The following is a 22,339-nucleotide window of genomic DNA, read 5'->3' as shown; positions in this document are numbered from 1 at the left end:
GGCACGGAACGCTCGGCATTCGTTTATTTATGCTTGTATTATGCAAAATGCAAAGACTTTGTTGTTCACTGCTGTCTCCAGGTTGCTGTTCAACTGCTGTCTTATGAACATTGACTTTAGAATATGTTTGAGGTGTGAACTTTCGCGCAGCACCTTTTGTACTTGGTGTGACTCTTGACCCAAAAATGAACCCAGGATCGTTCTTTATTTTGCTAATTTCCCTGAAAAAGGCAGAGAATTCTGTGAAAGGTGGAAATGCAACTTCATATTTAGACTTGTATCTTGAAGACCTTGTTATCCACTTTTCTTGGAGTCCGTATGGCAGTTTTTCCACTATAGGATTTATCCCGGATGAAGAGTCGAAATACGCAAGCAAACGTCCCAGCTTGGGATTTTCCTTGTGATATTCTATTTCTGAGATAATATCTGACAAATCGTAAAGGAGTGAGTTGTCCTTATTCGTCAGTGTTTGGAAGTTGACAAGTTTGTTAACGAGAGACGCCTCCAACATTTCTGGAGCACCATATCGGTCGTCAAGTCTCTCCCATAGTCTCTGTAGGCCTCTTGTTTGGTTGTTGGCATTTGATGCCCTTATACTCATGGCATGTTTGGCAGATTCTGGTCCAAGCCATTTAATAAGTAGGTCTATCTGTTCCGAGTCCGAAACTTGTAATTCGTCTATGACGTTTTTAAAGCTGGCTTTCCATGTATGGAAGGATTCTGCCCGGTCGTTAAAGCTTGTTAGCCGGGAGAACAGGTCCTTGCGTAGGAGAAATCTGGTTATCTCCGACGTAGGATTGATTTGTTGCTGGTATGCAACAGGGTTCTCTTCTAGTACGCCTTGTTTTTGGTGTGAAACAGGGATCTCTTCTATAACGCCTTGTTTTTGTTGTAAGACAGGGATCTCTTCAATAATGCCTTGTTTATCTATGCCAGTTATTGTTCCCAGATCTGGGAATACATTAACTTCTGGTGACTTAGCATGTGTAGGCAAGACCTCAGGTGTTTGTGATGGCAAGTTCAATGCCATAGATGGCACGGACGCTGGTGCTTCATGACTCAGCTCAATCTTAACAGGAATTTGTTTTATCTTTTGAGGTCCTGTTTCTTTCCTTACAGCAGTTGGTACATGATGCTTATTGACGAAATCTTGCACACGTTGGAGAGGGTCTTCAGTTTCCTCAGGGAGATCGCTAAATGCTTGGCTGTCGTCGTATTCCAGGATACGAGCCTCGGCTTCTTCGGCTGCAGCTTCTCTCTGTGCTTCAAGAAGGTTAAATTTGGCTTTCAGCTCAGCCTTTTCCCGGCTTACTCGTGCGGCTTCTTGTTGCATTTGAGCCTTCCTGCGCATGGCCTCTTGTTCTAATTGCACTTTTCTGTGAGCGGCCTCCTGTTCTAGCTGAACTGTTCTCTGTGCGGCCTCCTGTTCTAGTTGAACTTTACGTTGAGCGACTTCTTGCTCCATTTCTGCCTTTTTGCGTGCTGCTTCCTGTTCATTTCAATTTGTCTGAACAGGGCTTGTTTTTCTAACATTGCCTCCTGTTGTAGGATAAGGGCATGTTTTTCGACAAAGGCTATTTTAGACTTGGCAGCCTCTGCCTTGGCACGCTTTCTCCGTGCTAGGCTTGACATGTCTGACACGTTAGAGCTACTGCTGTGTGAGGTTTTCTTACCCTTTGAGGTCTTTGTTTTAGTGGATTTGGCCTTTGTTAGGGCGAGGCGATGCTCGTGTAGTTTTTCCACAACCAGTTCCACTTTGGACAGACGAAAATCCAATGAGAGATTACATGCTTCTATTTCTTTTTGACTCTCCGATGTTCTGGTCCTTTTCAGAAAGTCCAGGAATTCATCTGTGAGCCTACGATAAATATTACAGGCTTTAACAAGTTTGTCCTGGGCTGTTAGGAGTTGCTGGAGCTCGTTAGGAGGCGTGGTGACTTCCAATAACTGGGATTCAATGTCTGTTCAGAGAGCCTCTTGTTCCTTACAGAACTTGTCACGTTCTTCTGTGAAATCTTTTTTTCCTTTTTCCGTGAGGTCACGTACTCGCCTAGTCTCGGGATTTTCATCTGAATGTGTTGTATAAGACGGATTTTCTAATAGTTCAGGGACATCTCCCTCTTGGGGCTGAACCTCTACTTGCTGTTCCACATGACTGGGATCCATGGTGACTCAACGTTGTTGGGTTGCTGCCTAGTACACACAAGTTATGTAGTCCACTGTCAGTGTAAAGGTATTCACGTTGCTACGTAGTCGTTCCTTGTCTGGATATGTAAAGACAGGTTGTCGTCAATTTACTAGCACGAAACGTTGTCGTTGAAACTACGTTATGGGTCTGCTGACTGTCGTGGAGTGGCGTACGTTATCCAAGAAAAACAACAAGCAAGTTGTAGCTTTTTCATTGTACTGGCCGGACCAGCGAGTTTAACCAAGATGACTGGGTTTATGTAAAGATTAAACAATCAGGAGTTGACTTTTATTTCACTACCAATCCAAATGGTGAAAAACTGAAAATACAAATATAAATACAATTTTACAATGTGTTCAATGATAATTAAAGTTCATTAAAATACGGATAAACAGTTCGTAGATATATAAAGCTGTTAATGTTCTTTATAATAATAAATAGATGAATATTCTTGCACACGTCGGGTTCTTTCTGAATTAAATTGTGTAATCGCAGATACGAACAGTTTGAAAGGTTAAATGTTCATAGTTTCTTTATAACATAGGAAAACATATTAAAACAGTTCATCGCTGATGTAAAGACATAATTTGTAATGTTTTAAAGGTAACTCACGCTATGGTTAGCCACGAATTGTTCCTTTGGACAACGTGTCCGCTGAATGTTCCTTGCAGTTGTGCACACGGCCTGCTGAGCACTTTTCGTCACTCAGAAGAGTGGGGAAAGTAACCTGGGTTCCTACACTGTCCTGTATAAAACTCCTTAAACTGGAGCATAAAAAGTGATGTACGCAATGAAACATAAACAATATAAAATGATGATCACATGAAGAACAAATGATGAATGAGTTCCAGAACATAACGGATGTGGTCGACGAAGTTTTTTTTCATATTTCAAAATCTGTATTTATTTTGTGGTCTTAAAAGATATTAAACATGTTTAAGTTAATATACCGTATATATAATACCGGAAGAAAAGTGACGTTAGGAACTTTTACAACAATTCAAAAAGTGTTTTACATGAACATTAATTAATATCATGATTGTCGTTTTAAATTGAATATTTCTTGTTTTAAATGTTTTTTTATTTCAAATACCCAAATAGATTATAGATTTTAATAATTTACAACTTACATGTAATCCGATGGCAGTTAAAAGTGTGAAAGATGATACATGTCCGGTAATATATATTTTTGTATTGCTATGAGTTACAATTTATGACAAAAATCAGCAAAGACCCATCGAAACAACATCTGATACACAAATTTAATAATACTTTTAGATATTTGGATGATATTTTGGCTCTCAATAATGACGACTTCAGTATGTATACTAAAGAAATTTATCCTTTTGAACTTACTTTGAATAAAGCTAATACTAACAATGACCACTGCCCTTTCCTCGATCTTGATATCTATATCACTAATGGAAAGCTTAATACTAAAATATATGATAAAAGAGATGATTTTTCATTTCCTTTCGTTAATTATCCTTTTTTAGATGGTGACGTTCCCTTGTCACCATCTTACGGTGTTTATATATCTCAACTTGTACGATTCGCTCGTGTATGTAACAATGTTTTAGATTTTAACGAGAGAAATTTATGTATTACTGAAAAATTATTACACCAGGGTTTTCGATATCACAAACTAGTCAAAACATTTACTAAATTTTATCATCGGTATAAGGACATCATTCGTAAATATAGCTCAACATGCAGACTTCTTATACGTTCAGGTATTTCACATCCAATTTTTTATGGAAATATTCTTTATAAAGCACAAAAATGTCAGTATTCACCTCTGAAGCTAACAAAACCTTTAAACAGACTTATTAAGAAGGGATATAGTTACGATACTGTTGTCAGGTCATTAAAGATTGCATATTTTGGCGTTAATATTGATTCACTTATAGGGTCTTTGCATCGGCACTAAACACATTTATTTAAAAACCAGTTGTTGGCATGACACGGGTTATGTTCTTCTCATATATGTTATGATGGTATGATACTAAACCCCTAACGGGAAGGATTGTGCCTGATATTCATATGATGAAGACATAATCTTTCAATCAGTTTAATTGAAGTCTGGAGCTGGCATGTCAGTTAACTGCTAGTAGTCTGTTGTTATTTATGTATTATTGTCATTTTGTTTATTTTCTTTGGTTACATCTTCTGACATTAGACTCGGACTTCTCTTGAACTGAATTTTAATGTGCGTATTGTTATGCGTTTACTTTTCTACATTGGCTAGAGGTATAGGGGGAGGGTTGAGATCTCATAAACATGTTTAACCCCGCCGCATTTTTGCGCCTGTCCCAAGTCAGGAGCCTCTAGCCTTTGTTAGTCTTGTATTATTTTTAATTTTAGTTTCTTGTGTACAATTTGGAGTTTAGTATGGCGTTCATTATCACTGAACTAGTATATATATTTGTTTAGGGGCCAGCTGAAGGACGCCTCCGGGTGCGGGAATTTCTCGCTGCATTGAAGACCTGTTGGTGACCTTCTGCTGTTGTCTGTTCTATGGTCGGGTTGTTGTCTCTTTGACACATTCCCCATTTCCATTCTCAATTTTATTTGAAAACAAAAATTTCTTTCGCTGTGTATAACTACATAAGTTTGGTACGCATGCAATCGTTTAAACAGTGAAATCAATCAAATGTGATTTTTCTTGGTTTTTTTTCCTACTGTTATCGACATAGAAAGAAAGAAAAGAAGGGTGGATGAATAGCCTTGAAACAAGTTTTGATAAATTAAATTTTCATACATGAATACAAAAAGAAATTATAATTTAGGGGAGGAGGTAAATTTTGTAAATACGCCAATGAAACAGTAATCCAACCACAAACAAAAAATTAATACGACAAAGACCAACATACTGTCTATACAATATACCAAGTCTTAAATCAAGCCGAGTACAGAATTTACAGTTCAGAAAGGTAGTGAATACATTTAACTGAGAAAAATAAAAGATCTGCTGCCATCAGCACTAAATTTCCCATATTCACAAAAACCATTAAGATTTGACAAGCAACAAGCACGAATGAAGTGTATGACGCGGGACAATCACATGAACACTTGGCGGGTAAAAACTATGTATTGTTTTATGTCTCAATTATCTCCTCTTTAATTAATTTCAATCGGTAAACTGAAAAAGTACATATGCAAATCATTGCCGGTAAAGCCAACTCATCTGAAATGACGGAGTTATACAATAAATTATAGGCACTAACGGAACAATATATTTTTCATACCGTATCAAGGATTGCTCACATGTACCGAAAGCAAGCCTAAGTAAATCAAGCCGTTATTTTTCTCGTTTGAATTGTTTTGCTTTTATCATTTCGGGACCTTTTACAGCTTACTATACGGTGTGGGTTTTGTTTATTGTTGAAGGCCGTACGGTGACCTATAATTGTTAACTTCTACGTCATTTGGTCTCTGGTTGAGAGTTGTCTCACTGGCAATCATACCACATCTTCTTACTTTTATATCTAAAGTATTTAACGTCACAGTACCCAAATTGCACCGAGTACCCAAATTGCACCTATTCAACAAAAATGGCTGTGGAAATCTTACAAGTTTTTTTGAGACTATTAAACAATTTGTATTTTTATGATTTGACATTATACGTTTTTCAACATAGGTAAATATTTTCAAATATACACAAAACGTTCACAGTATATATCAACAGATGAGGTATTCACTGGAAAAATTAAATTTACGGAAACGTCGCCATGCGACGTTCACAAAAAGTCATCTTTTAAAAATTAGCAAATAAAATATGTTACAAGCATCCATTTCTTAAAAAAAATAAATACTAAGCATGGACTAATGTCAAATTGTTCTAAATATTTGAAGAGATAAAACAAAACATCTGTTATTCGATTTTTAAGGATGTGAATTTAAGCAAGGATGCAATTTGAGTACAGAACCATGGATCGTTTGAAGGTTGGTTCAAATTCATTTTTCTATGATTCAATATGGATTTAAAATTAAATTGGTGTAACCATATAGTAAATAAGCTTAGGTCTACAAAATAAACACAGAATGGAAACTTTTGTCTGGATCATAAAAAAACGTAGGTGAAAAAACTGTCAAAATAGGTGCAATTTGGGTACCCTCACGTTAATTTGCTAATATGAAATCACCCCGTCCTGCAGTCTAATACCAATGGCTCTACTTCATAGATTATTACATACAGCAATGTCCAGGAAGACACGATATTGGTCAATGACCAGAACAAAATGGCATTGTCAGTGTCAGTTCCTGTCATCTGGGGGCCATTAATAACTTACTGTACGGTATGGGTTTTAGTAATTGTTGAAGGCTGTACGGTAAACTTTAATTCTGCACTTATTTGTTATTTGGTCTTGATGGATAGTTGTCTAATTGGCAACAAGACGACAACTTCTTTTTTTTATCAGTGACCTCGGTGGCCGAGTGGTTTAAGTAGTCCAACTAATGTATCACAAGCCTGTCAACACTGAGGTTGTGAATTCGAACCCCGCACGTGACTCGACTTCAATCTTAACTGATTAGGATTGTCAGTTTTCCTACCGAAGGTTGCTTGTAATCCCGGGTACTCCGGCTTCCTCCACCAATAAAAACTGACCGGCACGAATTACCTATAGTGATGAAAGTGGCGGTAAACACCAATCGATCAATCAATCAATACTTTTTACATCATATGTATTAATATACTTGGAAACATTATAAACAAAGTCCCTTTGAACCGTTTACAAACGCTAAATCTTAAAATGATTTGATATTAATTTAAGTTTGCTGCAAATTACTTAGATGTTGATAAACCGAAGTAGTACATATGTTCTTGTTAAAATTCATAGAAATAAGCGTTTCTGAATTTTCAAACCGATGTAATGCTATTAAACATATATTTAGGGTACTTTTCATATACTTATTATCTGTAAACTAAATATGTGTCAAATGTTACACTTTATATTTTTGGATAAAAGTGATCATGTGAATTATCATTAAATCAAATATTAAACATGTGGTTATCAAGGACTCTGTCCTGATCAAACAACCTATGTTAAACTATACCGTATAACCTATAACATATTTGAATGTAGTAATAACATGTGTCATGGGCATCTATATGCAAGTAAAGTAAATGGACTGTTTATATCTAAGAGAGCTCCTTGCACGTTGAGCATGTTGCGCAATAAATCAGATTATGCTTTTTCAACTTTGGCAGTTACTTTAAATGTCCCTCGAGATTTAAATGTCATCTTCATCAATATATTCGCATGTTCCACAGCGACGATCTCTGCGTTTTAGTACTTCGGAATTTTCTCCGTTCGACTTTCTTAAGACATATAATATATATATATATACACAAGTCTAAACATTTGTGAAACGATTCTGAAAAAAAGACAAGAAGAAATAACTAGAGATAGCATAAAATCAAGGGTATTGTTTGATAAAAGTAAAAATATATCGATAAACTTATCATGGATACCAGGATTAAAATTGTATACGCCAAATGCGCGTTTCGTTTACAAACTCATCAGTGACTCGACCAAAATATTTAAAAAAGCAAAACAACGAACGAAGTTGAAGAGCTTTCAGGACTCAAAAGTCCTAAAGGTTTTGCCAAATACAGCTTAGGTAATATATTCGTTGGGTAGAAAATCATTAGTAATTCGAAAAATTTAAAGTTTTGTAAACAGTATTATATTTAAAGCACGCAGTCAAAAAGAATAATTCTGAAAGACAGAAAACTCATGCCCAGAAATGTGCAAAAAGACAAATTCAGTTCTCTAAATATTACCCTGAAAATCAACGAATGGACTACACGAACCTAAACAAAAAAATTAAAAATCCATGATCCTTTAGCTTGAATTTCCTTGATATTTGATAGAACTTCATGTGAGCGTTGTTTTTTCTCTTTGATGGCATTTTTTTAAGTATTTCTTAACTGCAATTTATTTTGGTTCATAAAAAAAAATCAGCCTATATAACACGCTGGTGTTTGAGCTGCGTAATTTAAAGTTTTTTTTTATTTTAAATTTTACTTTAAACTATATTTTAGGATTTTCACTAGTTTGAGCGGTAAAAGTGATTTGATAACACATTAAACAAAGCCCACGTTGTTTGATTACAAATATGTATGATATCATAGATAATACGCCATAGAATATTTACGGTAGTGATAGTGCTGTAGCCATCATGGTGTTGTTGTGCGGACTTTTAGTCCTTGTATTGGCAAATTCTGTATCAAGGTAAGTTGTTGAAAATTCAAATAATTTTAACGAAATATAACCTTTATGGGTTTTCACTATAATTGTCTGCTGTAAAATAATTAAAAAAGAGCTATATCGTGGCAGCCGGTTTTTATTGGTGGAAGAAGCCGGAATACCCGTAAAGAAACGCCGACTTTCTGCAGGAAAACTTGCAATCCGATTCAATTAAGATAGGAGTCAAACGCACCTGCCACGAGCGGGGTTCGAACTCACAACTTCAGTTTTGACAGGTTAGAGACGAACTCCTTTGTTTTTACCTAGACTACTCGGCCATCGAGATTCCCAAGTTATGACTAAAGAAAATCTTTAACAGGTTCCTGACAGGCACATTAACATTTAACATCTACTAAAATGCCTTTGAAAATGTAGACTTGAAGTGTTTTTATAAATATTGTCAAAAATTAAAATGTAGATTTCTGCATGTATTTTAAAATATGTGTACATTTTTTCTTAGTTCATATCCAGAAGATGAAGAAGGTGCAAACAATCTCTTCCAGTAAGTAAAAGCAATATAATTTAATACAAATGAAACATATTAAGATTTGACGCATTTCGGGACTTAGATCAAATTTTCAAGTAGAGATCACATAGAGTTTGGTTTACGTACTGTCCAAAGAAATTCAAGTCTATATGTGATAATTAAAAGAAAAAGAATAATATCACTTTGAAACGGTACGAAAAATGACTCTCAGTTTGGTATATGCATTTATCGGCCATTTATACATTTTCTCTTTGATTCTACCGCCTCTGTGATCTCGTGGTAGCGTGTTCGCCTCGAGTGTGAGAGGTCGTGGGTTCGAACCCCGGCCGAGTCGACGTCAAACCAAAGACTTTAAAATTGGTTTTTGCTGCTTCTCCGCTAAGCACGAGGCATTAAGGAGTAAGAGCAAAGACTGGTTAGCTCGGAGTTAGAATAATGTGTAAGGAGATATGTCCTCCTACGGACTGTTACCTTGTGAATTAGCAAGTTAAAAATCCGGCTCAGCGTGTCGGTCTAGTACAAAGCAGGCCTAAATTTCATATTACATTAAAATGAACTCGTCCTTTATATGCATATTAATTTGCCGCTGGACGTTAAGCAGCCATCCATCATCATCATCTTTGATCCTATTGCTTGATATTTTTATTAATCATGGACAGGACAAATATAATACTCGATAATACGAGGCAATGACGTCACGTAACAACAGTTCACGCTTCCATGTCCTTCCGCATCAATTAACCAATGAAATGCACGCGACTTTATTCATACAACCAAGGATTTGTATAGTAAGATCTTACTATACAAATCCTTGATACAACCGAACAACTATCGTAAAATTGTGTACGCTAAAAAAAATATCAACTTTTTCATGTTATTTCATGTTCTAGTAAAAAAAATATATATAGACGAATTGCCGATAAAAAGCATTATGTCATAACTCCGTTTCCTGATACTGACTTCATCATATCGAACATCATCTCGCCTTTGTGAGCTCGCTTAAAATTCTCGCTGATGAAGTCGGTATTAAAAACAAAAATTCAATTGTTCTATATATTGTAGATGTAATATATTACACTTCCATTTCGTGTTCGTGATCAATCTTCTGTAAAATATCGGTTTATGAAAGAGTTAGCAAGTTAAATGATTCCAAAAAATATTCGAACAGAATATATTGGTTATTATTTGTGCTTCTAATACATTAAGTCACGTTATCAATAAATAATTCAGAACTTGGAAGCAGGAACACGGAAAAGAGTACAAACTGTTGGGTGAAGACTTTGGAAGATTTCAGATATTCAAGGACAATTTAAAGCTAATCAACAAATTAAATGGAATGTACAAGTAAGCCTTTTTTTAATGAAAAGTGAATGTTACAGAACACTGACTTTTAACTTACATACATATACGACAATTTGCTACGGCCGGTACTGCTGTAATTGTTTCGGTGACTGGGGAATAGAAATATGGTTACTACAGGTCTTCTTCCAACCGGCAGTAAAACTCTTGCCAAAGTGGGGCGTCCACTTGGCTCTGCAGGAAGCACAAAATTTGATGTCACGTGTAGAGAGAGTGCCAGAGAGGGGTCCGGAGGTGGCCTGTTGCAAGGCAAATTTCTGTCCCTATCCATTATACCCTCATTTTCCAGTGGCAGTCTTATTTTCCCCGACCTTCCTCCCGAACGACCCCTATTACAGGACCTACCTATTGTATTGTTTAGTTTAAACATATTTTATTTGTAAAAGAAGCAAAAGGGATTGGACACAAGTTATAACAACATTAATGACGTCCTCTCCCTATGTGTTGTTAATTTGTTCTCGTCCTGAACATGCATGAAATATTTGCCACTGGCTGTTAAGCAACCCACAATCAATCAATGTAATTATTTCAGTTACGGAGTAGGTACGGTAAGTCCCCAATATGGCCCCCACTTCTAAGACTAGCTTATTTTTTTCAGTAGATTTAATGGCGATGTAACAGAATAAGAAAGAAATTAAAAAAAAGAATTATATGAAAATAGTTCTAGATATCACGACATTAAACAATACAGCATTTAAACCTATTTTTTTTTTCAGAGGGAAGATGACATTTGCTGCAAACAAATTTGCAGACATGGATCCAAAAGAATTTCAAAGAAAAATATTGATGCCAAAACGTAGAGCACCAACATTTGAATCATCTAGGTATTACAAACAATTGCTGATATAAGTTGAAAATCTTTGGTTCTATACACTATCGTTTCTACGGCTACACTTATCTGGTTGGGGAGTAAAACAATAGGAAATTTTCAAAGTTATATATCACTGCTGAAAGTCAAGACAATTGCAATGATCGAATTTTGATAAGAGATAGAAAATTAAAAACCATGCACTTTAACTTAAAATATAATTATCTTGATGAACTTAAGCATTATGATTAGAGACAACGTCAAAGTTTTAACAACAAAACAAGGGAGGGGTTTAATATACTGATTATTATATCCGTTTCGCAGGAGAGGATTTGCCGATTTACTTCTGCATGTCCGTCCGTCTGTCCGTAACACATTTCTTTCGCATTTTCCCAGTATCTACAAATTATAGCTTCTTTAGATATGTGGTACTATGCCATCTGCGTATGTCATATCGTGTTTTACTTTATTGGATCCTTAGATGTTATAATTCCTGTTTGCCGAATACGTATATTTTCAACTTCAAAATAAATCCACCAACAATAAGCGGGAGTGTACTAAGGTAGCAATAGTTCAGATTACATCTGGTTTTACAGGAATAATGCTTAACCGAATACCTTTTCACAAAGTCTTATATTTTATCTTTGTAGATACATCAAATCAAAAGTCAACGATCCACTGCCAGATTCATTTGACTGGGTTCCAAAAAATATGGTTACATCCGTAAAAGACCAAGGTATATTAACATCAACATTTACTTTGGAAGATTCGGGTTTTGTGACAGTTTTTAGAGGTTCAGATAGAATTAAGTAGTCAGATGCATGGAAATCACAATTCATACCACATTCCTGTCAAAGCAAAACTTATGAAACTATATGAAGCACTTCGTATTTAGATATAGGAAGATGTGGTATGAGTGCCAATGAGACAACTCTCCATCCAAGTTACAATTTATAAAAGTAAACCATTATAGGTCAAGGTACGGCCTTCAACACGGAGCATTGGCTCACACCGAACAGCAAGCTATAAAGGGCCCCAAAAAAATTACTAGTGTAAAACCATTCAAACGGAAAAACCAACGGTCTAATCTATATAAAAATCTTGTCTAAATATAAGTTTTCAATATACATATTTTTTATTGGTTCCGAGTTTGATGTCTCTCGTGTTTTCTCGGTTACGTTTTCACATTGAGATGTTTTTAGAGATGTATATGCGAGTATTGGCAGTAATGGTTATGGTGTGTGTGTGAGGGTAGGGGTTTCAGATCAATTGAAAGGTCGTTTCTATAATTCTATATCTTTTAGTTTTTACCATTTCACTCTATTCTTTATCCTTTGATCTCTATTATATTTGTCCTAAACATGCGTGACATATTTGCCACTGGACATAAGGCAACCAAATGTCAATCAATGTATTCTGGATATTTCAACATTTCTGTATTATGTTATCTATAGGTTTGGCCCCGCCCCTTTTCTACTTTTTTGCACATTCGGGACGACATCAAAAGTTCAATGTAGGATAAAAATTTAATTCATATAGTTTTTTTCACTGACCCCCTACACCCCTCTTAACTTAATTTGGGAAAAATTGATTGACCAATAAGGATATATATAAAATCGATGTTAATTAAACAAAACTTGCAGTTATTTTGACCCCCCCCCCCCCCCCCCCCAAAAAAAAAAAAAAAAAAAACTATTTGAATTAAGTTCTTTATCCTTCATTGATTTTCTGATGTCGTCCCTTATCCTCTCTATGTAAACCCAATTCATGTCCTGATAAATGGTGACTCATGCATAGCATCATATGTGGTTATTAAAACAAGAAACATATTCATATTATAATAATTAATGTATGCTAGGACTTATAGATAGATGTCATTAGTCCCAGGTCATGTAATAAAGTAGGTCTTATAAAAATACAATAGCATTTTAATTTTGATGATTATATATATGTTTATATATTTAATAATGACATTTTTTTGGAAAAAAGGGTAGGGGCAAGGCGTTTTTAAAACATATCCATGGGGCGCGTTTTTTTTTTCTTCGGAAGTGAGCCAGAAGAAGTCCATTTCTGGTTTTTTTTTTGCATTGGGAAGATCTTCTGGCTCTCTTCCACCTCTTCTTTTTTGATAGGTTGACGGCAGAGGCACATAACAAACATGGCGTCGTTTAGTCTAAATGAAATTAATAAAGTTATGAATGCAGATATATTAGAATGTGAGCTGTTTTATAAACGTTTTTATGGTATGACAGCCTTAGTAGGACATCCCTGTAGGACGATAAGCTGGATAAATATAAGAACTACACGGACAATAACAGTTAAGGGACGATTATTTGATATTCTAGGGAAGGGATTTTGATTGATTCGTGTTTAACGCTACTTTCAACACTATTGGGCTATTCCGTGGTGGTCAGTTTAAATTTATAGATGAAGGATGGGGAAGGGAAGAGAGGGCATTATTATTCATTTCAATCTGTCGCTAATCATGCCTATTTGTCAGCTCTTACCAGGAAACCATATTCATATATGAAATCCTTCTGTCCCCCACCCCAACAAATAAATAAATATAAAATGATTTTCCTCTTATTTAACACAAGTTTAAATTGATTGATTGTTTGTTGCTAATTTTAACGCCCAGTGAAAATTATTTCATGCTTGTTCAGGAAAACACGAGTTTAGAAGTCACGTATATAATATAAAAATAAAGAGATGGAATATGATTGCTAATAAGGCAACTATCCACCGGAGTTCAAATATGAAGTGGATGTAAGCAATTATAGATAAGATAAGATAAGATAAGATAAGAAAAATTTATTTTAAGTCGGGTTACATGAAATACTACAAACATAAGCTCTGTAGAGCTTTTTGCCGTCATGTAGACAAATGATTTTTGTAGACAATCGTAAGGCCTTCAACAATGACAAAAACCTGATACTGTAAAGTCGTCTATAAAAAGCCCGACATGAAAAGTATGAACAATTCAAACGAAAAAACTAACAGCCTAATTATACATAACAAAACAATTTACAAAATATCAAATATGCGTCGAGACAGGAACCAACGACAACCACTAAGCTACAGGCTCCATCCCTGGGACAGGCAAATAAAGAATATGGCAGGGTGGATATAAAAACGAAGATGTGGTATAATTGCAAATGAGACAACTCTCCACAAGAGATCAAATGACACAGAATTCAACAGCTATAAGTCACCGTACGGCCTTCGACAATAAGCAAAGCCTACACCGCATAGTCAGCTATAAAAGGCCCCGAAATCAAAAATGTAAAACAATTCAATCGGAAAAACTAACGGCCGAATTAATGTACAAAAAAATGAACGAAACACAAATATGTATAACAAAGCAACAAACGGCAACCACTGAATTACAGGCTCCTGACTTGGGACAAGAACATACATACAGAATGTGGCGGGGTTAAACATGTTAGCGGGATCCCAATCCTCCCCCTAATCTGGGACAGCGGTGTAACAGTACAACAACATGTTTGTGAGCAACCCATCTCGAAGCTGGGACAGTGGTGTAACAGTACAATAAAATAACAACCTGCACAAATCAGCAAATTAACTCAAAAGATCGGTACGAGACACACAAAAAAACTAACATTAAGACAATAGACACAAAGCACCGACATAAAGAGTATTTGCAATTACTGGAAGTTTACTCAAACCTAATTACAACTGGTACTGAAATAAATCTTGTTCTCCCAGACTGAGTTATCAATCAGTACACAACGCGCGGCAAAGGATTTATTAAAAAAAGAAAACAGTCTGAGAAACGTCTGGTTTACGTTGTATATAGATATAAGAAGATGTGGTATGAGTGCCGATGAGACAACTCTCCATCCAAGTCATAATTTGTAAATGTAAACCATTCAAGGTCAACGTACGGTCTTCAACACGGAGCCTTGGCTCAAACCGAACAGCAAGCTATAAAGGGCCCCCAAAAAATTAGTAGTGTAAAACCATTCAAACGGGAAAACCAACGGTGTTTAATCTATTTAAAAAAACCGATATACTTGCATATAAATCCATATACAATGAAACGGTTTTTGAAAAGTGGACCGAACGTTTTGACCATCGAAATTTTGCAATAGAAATACTAGTTATGACCACAAGATTTTAACAGCTAGTGCAGGACTCGCACGAACGTTAGATTTAGTTAGAGGGGCGATATTCTGACACGTTTTTTAATTCTTGGTCACCCATGTTTAGAAAGAAAGGGGAGAAATCCAAACAATTTCCGACCAATCACAAACGTTGTTGCAAACTTGACCTTATGACGTCAAAGAATTTCCCATAATGCAATTATTGCATATAAATAAAAAACTACTATACCCATTGAATAAAAAATATTGCATTCAAATGACATTTTATACCAATTGAATAAAAACTATTGCATTTGAATGAAAATTATACCATGTGAATGAAAAATTATACCATTTGAATGAAAAATTATACCATTTGAATGAAAAATTATACTATTTGAATAAAAAATATTGCATTTAAATGAAAAACTATACCATTCAAATAAAAAAATATTGCATTTAAATGAAGAAATATACCAATTAGATAAGAAATATTGCATTTAAATGAAAAATATCAAATTTTTGCAACCAATACCATGCCATAGTAGCTTCGATAAGCATTCAATGTTTTCATCCTATCATACTTCTCCGACAACAATACCCTTAATTGATGGGTACGTTCATCTACACTTTACTCCAATTTCAATGGATTTACACACTATCTTACATGTAATAACAGTTGAATGAGTCTAAATGTTAACATGTTCATTTGAAGAAGTCAACACAACCTCGAAAAAAAGACATAAAGGCAACTTAAAAAAAGCAAAGTTAACGAAATGTTTTTCAAATAAAATCAACTTAAATATTATTATGATAATGATATTTTTTTTCAATTATATTTCAGGAGCTGCCGGTTCTTGTTGGGCATTCAGGTAGACATTTACAATTTATTTTTAATTTTCTCTTTCTTTGAAGATAACTTTGTAGAAACTTGATATAATAAGAGTTGTTCGAAAAATAGTAAATGAACAAAAGAATATATGCAAATGGCAAGTTACTTTTCTTTTTACTCTTTTCAACGTTATCATCTTTGAAATAGAATATTGAGAATGGAAACCGGGAATGTGTCAAAGCGACATCAACTCGACCAAAGAGCAGAAAAACAGCCCAAAATATATTTATATATAAGTGACATATCTTCGAATGATGAAGTAATTAGTCACACAGCTACCGTAAAAATATAAAGCTTTTGATAAGTACAATAATAATATTTCAGTACTGTAGAGAATATAGAAGGTCAGTGGGCTATGGCGGGAAAACAATTGACAAACCTTTCTGTTGAACAAGTCGTCGATTGTGATGGCATGGAAGACATTCCAGGGTAAGTTTATTCACGGGAATCTTTGACAAACCTTTCTGTTGAACAAGTCGTCGATTGTGATGGCATGGAAGACATTCCAGGGTAAGTTTACTCACGGGAACCTTTGACAAACCTTTCTGTTGAACAAGTCGTCGATTGTGATGGCATGGAAGACATTCCAGGGTAAGTTTATTCACGGGAACCTTTGACAAACCTTTCTGTTGAACAAGTCGTAGATTGTGATGGCATGGAAGACATTCCAGGGTAAGTTTATTATCATAATTACATAAACATTTGTCAGCTAGTCAAAGGCATATAAAGGGGACACTTTTGGGATTAAATGATTAAGATCAGTCAACAAGTATCGAAAAATAAGATTTGAAAATATCTTCAGATAAATCTGAAAAGGGTGATTATTTTCATAAACGCAGGAAAAGAAATTTGACAATGGCAATAAATCTCTGGACAATATTTCAATCCTTCATGAAATAACAGATAAACCTTGCAATGGAATAGAAGGGATATGATGGGGAATTGAGAATATATAACACAAAATCCATACATGAACATGACAAAACCGAACGCAAAGGCAAAAGTTCACATCTCTTTGCAGTAAAAGACATTCCCTGGCAACAGTGTAAATTGAAAATGTATGTCTATGTAAATCAAGAAAGATTTAAACAAATTCTGAATCTTGAATTTTGTTTTTCTCAGTAAGAATGCAGATTGTGGTGTATTTGGTGGCTGGCCATATCTGGCCTATCAGTATATCATGAAGACAGTAAGTGAATTTTTTTTTTACAGTTTTAGATAATGTGTTATTACTGATGATACATTGTTTATTATTTTGTCGTGAATCAGGCTGTTAGGGTTTGGTTGAATTGTTTCACATTTCATCATGTCGGGTCTTTCATTGCTGACTATACGTTATGGGTTTTGCTCATTGTTGAAGGCCGTACGGTGACCTATAATTGCTTAAATTCAAGTAATTTAGACTCTGTTGGATAGTTGTCTCATTGGCAATCATAATTTATCACATATTTTTTTTTATACACAACACCAATCAGTTCAGAAAAAAACACTTAATTCCATACTAAGTATAATAGATAGTAAACCACAAGTACGAACAAAACAAGACCGTATCAAGGAATGTGCATTTTTTTCTTTTTTTGTGTGTGTTGTGTTATGTAGACTTAAGTCTCGCCTATTTTACTTTTTCTTTTGACTAAGGTGTTGTCTTTTTTCTTCGACATTTGATTTTTATAGTTTCTTGCATTAATACATGTATCTTGTAACTTTTGTTTAGCAAACATTTCAAAGATTTACAATTTACAGAATAGAAAAAATCGTCTGGTTATTCTAAGCTATCGAAGAACTTTGGTGGTTTCAGAAAAGTTAACAAAATGTGGCGTTTCGGGTACGTCGTGATAATAATTTATGGCTTCATTGCATTGTAATTGTTGTGTGTATTTTTCTCCTTATTTACACAATTGATCTTTAAAGTCTGGTATGTCAAACTGGGCTTCTATTAACAGGACTTAACATCCAATTGGCAAACCTCGTCAGTTTCCGATAGATTGTTAATTCTGCCGAGGTGTGCAGAATGTATTTACATTGAATTGTCATATTTATTTTCCTCCTTATTCTACAATTTATTTTCAAAGGGTGGTCTGTCAACCTGGAACGACTATCCATACTGCAGCGGTGACACAGCTGACAAACACCATCCCGAAGATAATTGTATGCCATGCCCTGCACCGGGATTTAACGCATCGTTATGTGGGCCTCCTGTACCGTACTGTAATATGTCGCAGAGTTGTGTAGCGAAACTTAACAAGGCAAAGTTTGTGAATGGATTACAGCTGTCATCCTGGAAAGCTATTGATCAGGTGTGATGTTATTACATTATCAAATTGACATGTAAATTTACACGCTATACCATCTTATCCATTCAAGGTTATAATAAGGGTTAAAAAATTTATACTGTCAACATAATAAGAATTGTATACTTACGCATTCAAATATTTGTATCACAAAAAAGGCACTACTACCTTATTTAGAACTTTAAGTCTGTTTTCTTTAATATTTTGGGCCATTTTTCTTTATTCTTATTTTTGCCCATTATTCTCTATTCCTAATTATTTTAGCACCCTGTTATTTTCTATTTCTGAAACTTTATGTGCCTACTTTTATCTATTATTTCAAGTTTTTGCCCTTTATTCTGTACTTTTCGTCAATTATTCTCTATTCTGTAAATCTCCTTTCATACACTCATATACGAATAACAGCAATAACATAGATGTTTTATAGCTTTATGTTTTGACAAGAGCGTGTAGAGAAGTTATTTAATGAATTAAAACATCATATACCTTCTGTTCAATTACGTCTTTTGCAGATAATGATAACTTTGAATATTTTCATGATAGTAAACCCAATTTATTTTATGTAAATTAAATTATATATATCATTCTGGAATGAAAAGTAAATGGGTATTAACATCCACATACAATATTTCTCATCTTTCAAAGTTATGGATTGCAATCATTATTTTTTTCTGTAATGTTATTGTCCCTTTTTTAAGGGTTAACTTGTGACCGAAACTTGAGAACCCCGCCCGTGGCAGGTGCTTTCGACTCCGATCTTAATTGAATAGGACTGTGAATTTTCCTGCCGAAGGTGGGTGGTTCACACCGAGCATTATGGCTTCTTTCACCAATAAAAATTGCCCGCCTTGGTATAGCTAATAATGCTGAATGTCGTCACACATCAATCAATCAATCAATCAATCAATCAATCAATCAATCAATCAATCAATCAATCAATCAATCAATTATTCAATCAATTACTCAATGGAAGCTTGTGAATAGGCAATAGAAACCAAACCAGTACCACCATTATTCCAAGTTATATTCAATCTGCTGTTCATGGCTGTTTGTATAACATTTTTAAGATGCTATTAGGTTTTTATAATCTTTATCAATTGAATAATACAAATAAAAAATATCATACTTGTGTGTATACTTTTTAGAATGAGACAGTGGTAGCAGAACAGCTAATGAAGATTGGACCGCTGTCTATTGCAATCAATGCTGAATTGTTACAATTATATCACAAAGGTGTATTCGAACCGCACCATTGTGATCCAAAGAATCTTGATCATGGTAATATATTAAACTGTTTAAACACTTAAGAATTCAATTTTTATATATATTCATAGGTTTGAACGTTGTTTTCAATTTAGAATTGTTTATATTTTTTCGTTTGGGCTTGAATTATATTTGCCTTCGGGTTTATATGATCTGTTCATCCTATTTTGACTCTTCAAAATTCAAGAGTCTATCCTAAATTGAGGTAAATTGTATGGCTTTCCAAATACCGTTTCGATTCCTAACATCACTGAAGAGACATTAATTGTCGAAATCCAGATATGGTGTACAAAAACCTTTGCACCTTTTGTTTGCAGTATGTCATCTTATCCGCAAGTTTATTGTTTTCAGTTTAGTATTAAATTTATAATTAAGATCCACTTATAACATCGGTGATCCGTTTATTTGGCAATCGCCAATGGCAGTCAGCAGGGTTTAAGAACATTTGTTGTTCGACCTGTTAGTCAAATGCGTTTTGTTAAAAAATACTTTTTCACTTTTTTGGTCTTTTGGAAAATGTTGTTTGTGCTGTATTTAGACCCCTCTAACAAGAAATTTGTTTTTCATGCACACGTATAAAAATTGCGATTTTTATCCAACGCAATCATAGGTTTGAACGTTGTTTTCAATTTAGACTTGTATATATATATATATATATAAACAAGTCTAAATTGAAAACAACGTTATATATACAAGTCTAAATTGAAAACAACGTTCAAACCTATGATTGCGTTGGATAAAAACCGCAATATATATATATATATCGCCAATGGCAGTCAGCAGGGTTTAAGAACATCAGTTGTTCGACCTGCTAGTCAAATGCGTTTTGTTAAGATATACTTTAAGCCATTTTTCTCTATTCGTTATATTTTAGCACACCATTATTCTCTATTCTTTTTTTTTTTTTTTTTTTTGCCTACTTTTCTATATTCTTTATATTTTTTAACCCATTTTCTATTATTCTTTCTTCTGTATACACCATCCAGACTTTCATATATAGCGGCATCAAGGATCTTTTCTTTGATACAAAAGTAAGCTTCGTTACATGAAAATGGATAACTATACATAACGAATTAGAAATACATAACCAAAACATGAAGAAAGGAGAAAGAAAGTTGGATAAACCTGTAATTTATTTTAATTTTTAAATATATATTTCAAATAAAAAACAGAAAACTGAAAAAAAAACACCACTCTCAAATTAAACCTAGTTAGTATAACAAATTACAACTAGAAGTGAATGGTTTGCTGTCTATATATTTTATTATTTTCAGCTGTTTTACTGGTTGGCTTTGGAAAAGAAAAGACTTTGTTTGGGGAGAAATTATTCTGGAAAGTAAAGAACTCATGGGGACCGAAATGGGGAGAAAATGGATATTTCCAGATAAAAAGAGATGTCGGCATGTGTGGAATAAACACACAGGTCACTACCGCTGTTCTTAGTCAGCCCAACAAATAATACAATGTTATGACAGTTTTGATATATACACTACAAACAATAAATATTGGATCTATTTTATACTTCTGCACTGTTCTTTACTAATAAATCTTTAAAAAATACAAAATTAAAAAAAAAAAAATTAAAAAAAAACATGTTCGATAGACATAAGCAATTTTTTTAAAGGTTGAGAGGCACACTACACTGTTTCCAGTCTGCCTTAATTTTAAACCTCATCCCTTCATCGTCTATGGATATACATGTAGAAAAATAAAAAAGATGAATTGTTGTCTTTCTTCACGAGCCTGTATTATACTTTTTGAGTTGTTAAAGTCATCGGATTATGAACTACAAATACTTAATGGTTGTTGTTAATTTTGCAGAATTAATGTTTTATAACACACACACATACACACAAGGGATATATAATGTCTATAAAAATAAAAATACAAATTGTTTGTAAAACAGTTTAAATCTTTATCTTTTTGTAGAACAATGCTCAATTTTTGTTTTGTATCGATCTGATGAGCTAAGCCCTTTTCAACTGATTTCTATAGTTTGTTCTTATGTTGTAATGGTACACCACTGTCCGAGGTTAGGGGAAGTTTGGAGCAAGTAAACTAGTTTAACCCCGTCACATTCTGTACGTGCCTGTCCAAAGTCAGGAGCCTGTAACTCAGTGGTTGTCGTTTGCTGCCGTACTATATCTTATTTGTCTTTCGTTCATTGTTTTGTACATAAATCTGGCCATTAGTTTTCTTGTTTGAATTGATTTACACTTGTCATTTCAGGGCCTTTCATAGCTGACTATGTTGTATGGGTTTTGCTCATTATTGAAGGCCGTACGGTGACCTATAGTTGTTGACTTTGTCATTTGGTCACTGGTGGATATTTGACTCATCGGCAATCATACCACTTCTTCTTATTTTTATATCATGTTTCCAAAGACTTTTATACAAAATTACTTAGCATATGTTGTCTTTAACAACTCTTTGTGAAATTTGGCTGCTGGATTCCTTTATAATATTATCACGTAAACCAATTCGATCTGTTTGGGTTGCTCACAAAGTTTTGTCAATACGACGGAACTATTATAAACTAGTTTCATGACCGCGGAACCCAATTTATTGTCACTTTAAATAATTATGTCTGTTTGGGTTGTTTACACAATTCTGTCAATGTCTCAGAAGTATTTAAAACAACTGTTACACACGTGGGAGGTTTAGCTAGCTATAAAAGCAGGTTCAATCCACCAT

At 34.5% G+C, this 22,339-nt stretch overlaps 1 protein-coding gene across 1 annotated transcript; it reads left to right on the top strand.

The window, feature by feature from the left end:
• Nucleotides 1–8,269: 8,269 nt before the first annotated feature.
• On the top strand, nucleotides 8,270–21,236 carry LOC127720121 (procathepsin L-like). The gene is made up of 11 exons (XM_052226550.1): nucleotides 8,270–8,427; nucleotides 8,903–8,944; nucleotides 10,160–10,273; nucleotides 11,005–11,112; nucleotides 11,747–11,832; nucleotides 16,044–16,071; nucleotides 16,416–16,520; nucleotides 17,214–17,280; nucleotides 18,164–18,388; nucleotides 19,528–19,660; nucleotides 20,920–21,236. The coding sequence occupies exons 1-11, from the start codon at nucleotides 8,375–8,377 to the stop codon at nucleotides 21,102–21,104; spliced, it is 1,146 nt and encodes a 381-aa protein (XP_052082510.1). The 5' UTR covers nucleotides 8,270–8,374; the 3' UTR covers nucleotides 21,105–21,236.
• Nucleotides 21,237–22,339: the final 1,103 nt, after the last annotated feature.

The sequence above is a fragment of the Mytilus californianus genome, unplaced genomic scaffold (genome assembly GCF_021869535.1).
Source record: "Mytilus californianus isolate M0D057914Y unplaced genomic scaffold, xbMytCali1.0.p SCAF_11, whole genome shotgun sequence".
Taxonomy (NCBI): domain Eukaryota; kingdom Metazoa; phylum Mollusca; class Bivalvia; order Mytilida; family Mytilidae; genus Mytilus; species Mytilus californianus.
Note: the sequence above shows the minus strand (reverse complement) of the source record. Positions and strands in the feature narration are given on the sequence as shown.

Coding starts and splice junctions, on each gene's coding strand:
- LOC127720121 (XM_052226550.1), top strand. CDS start 8,375: ATGGTGTTGTTGTGCGGACTTTTAGTCCTTGTATTGGCAAATTCTGTA. Junction 16,072..16,415: donor GGTTCTTGTTGGGCATTCAG/GTAGACATTTAC, acceptor ATAATATTTCAG/TACTGTAGAGAATATAGAAG. Junction 18,389..19,527: donor CCTGGAAAGCTATTGATCAG/GTGTGATGTTAT, acceptor TATACTTTTTAG/AATGAGACAGTGGTAGCAGA.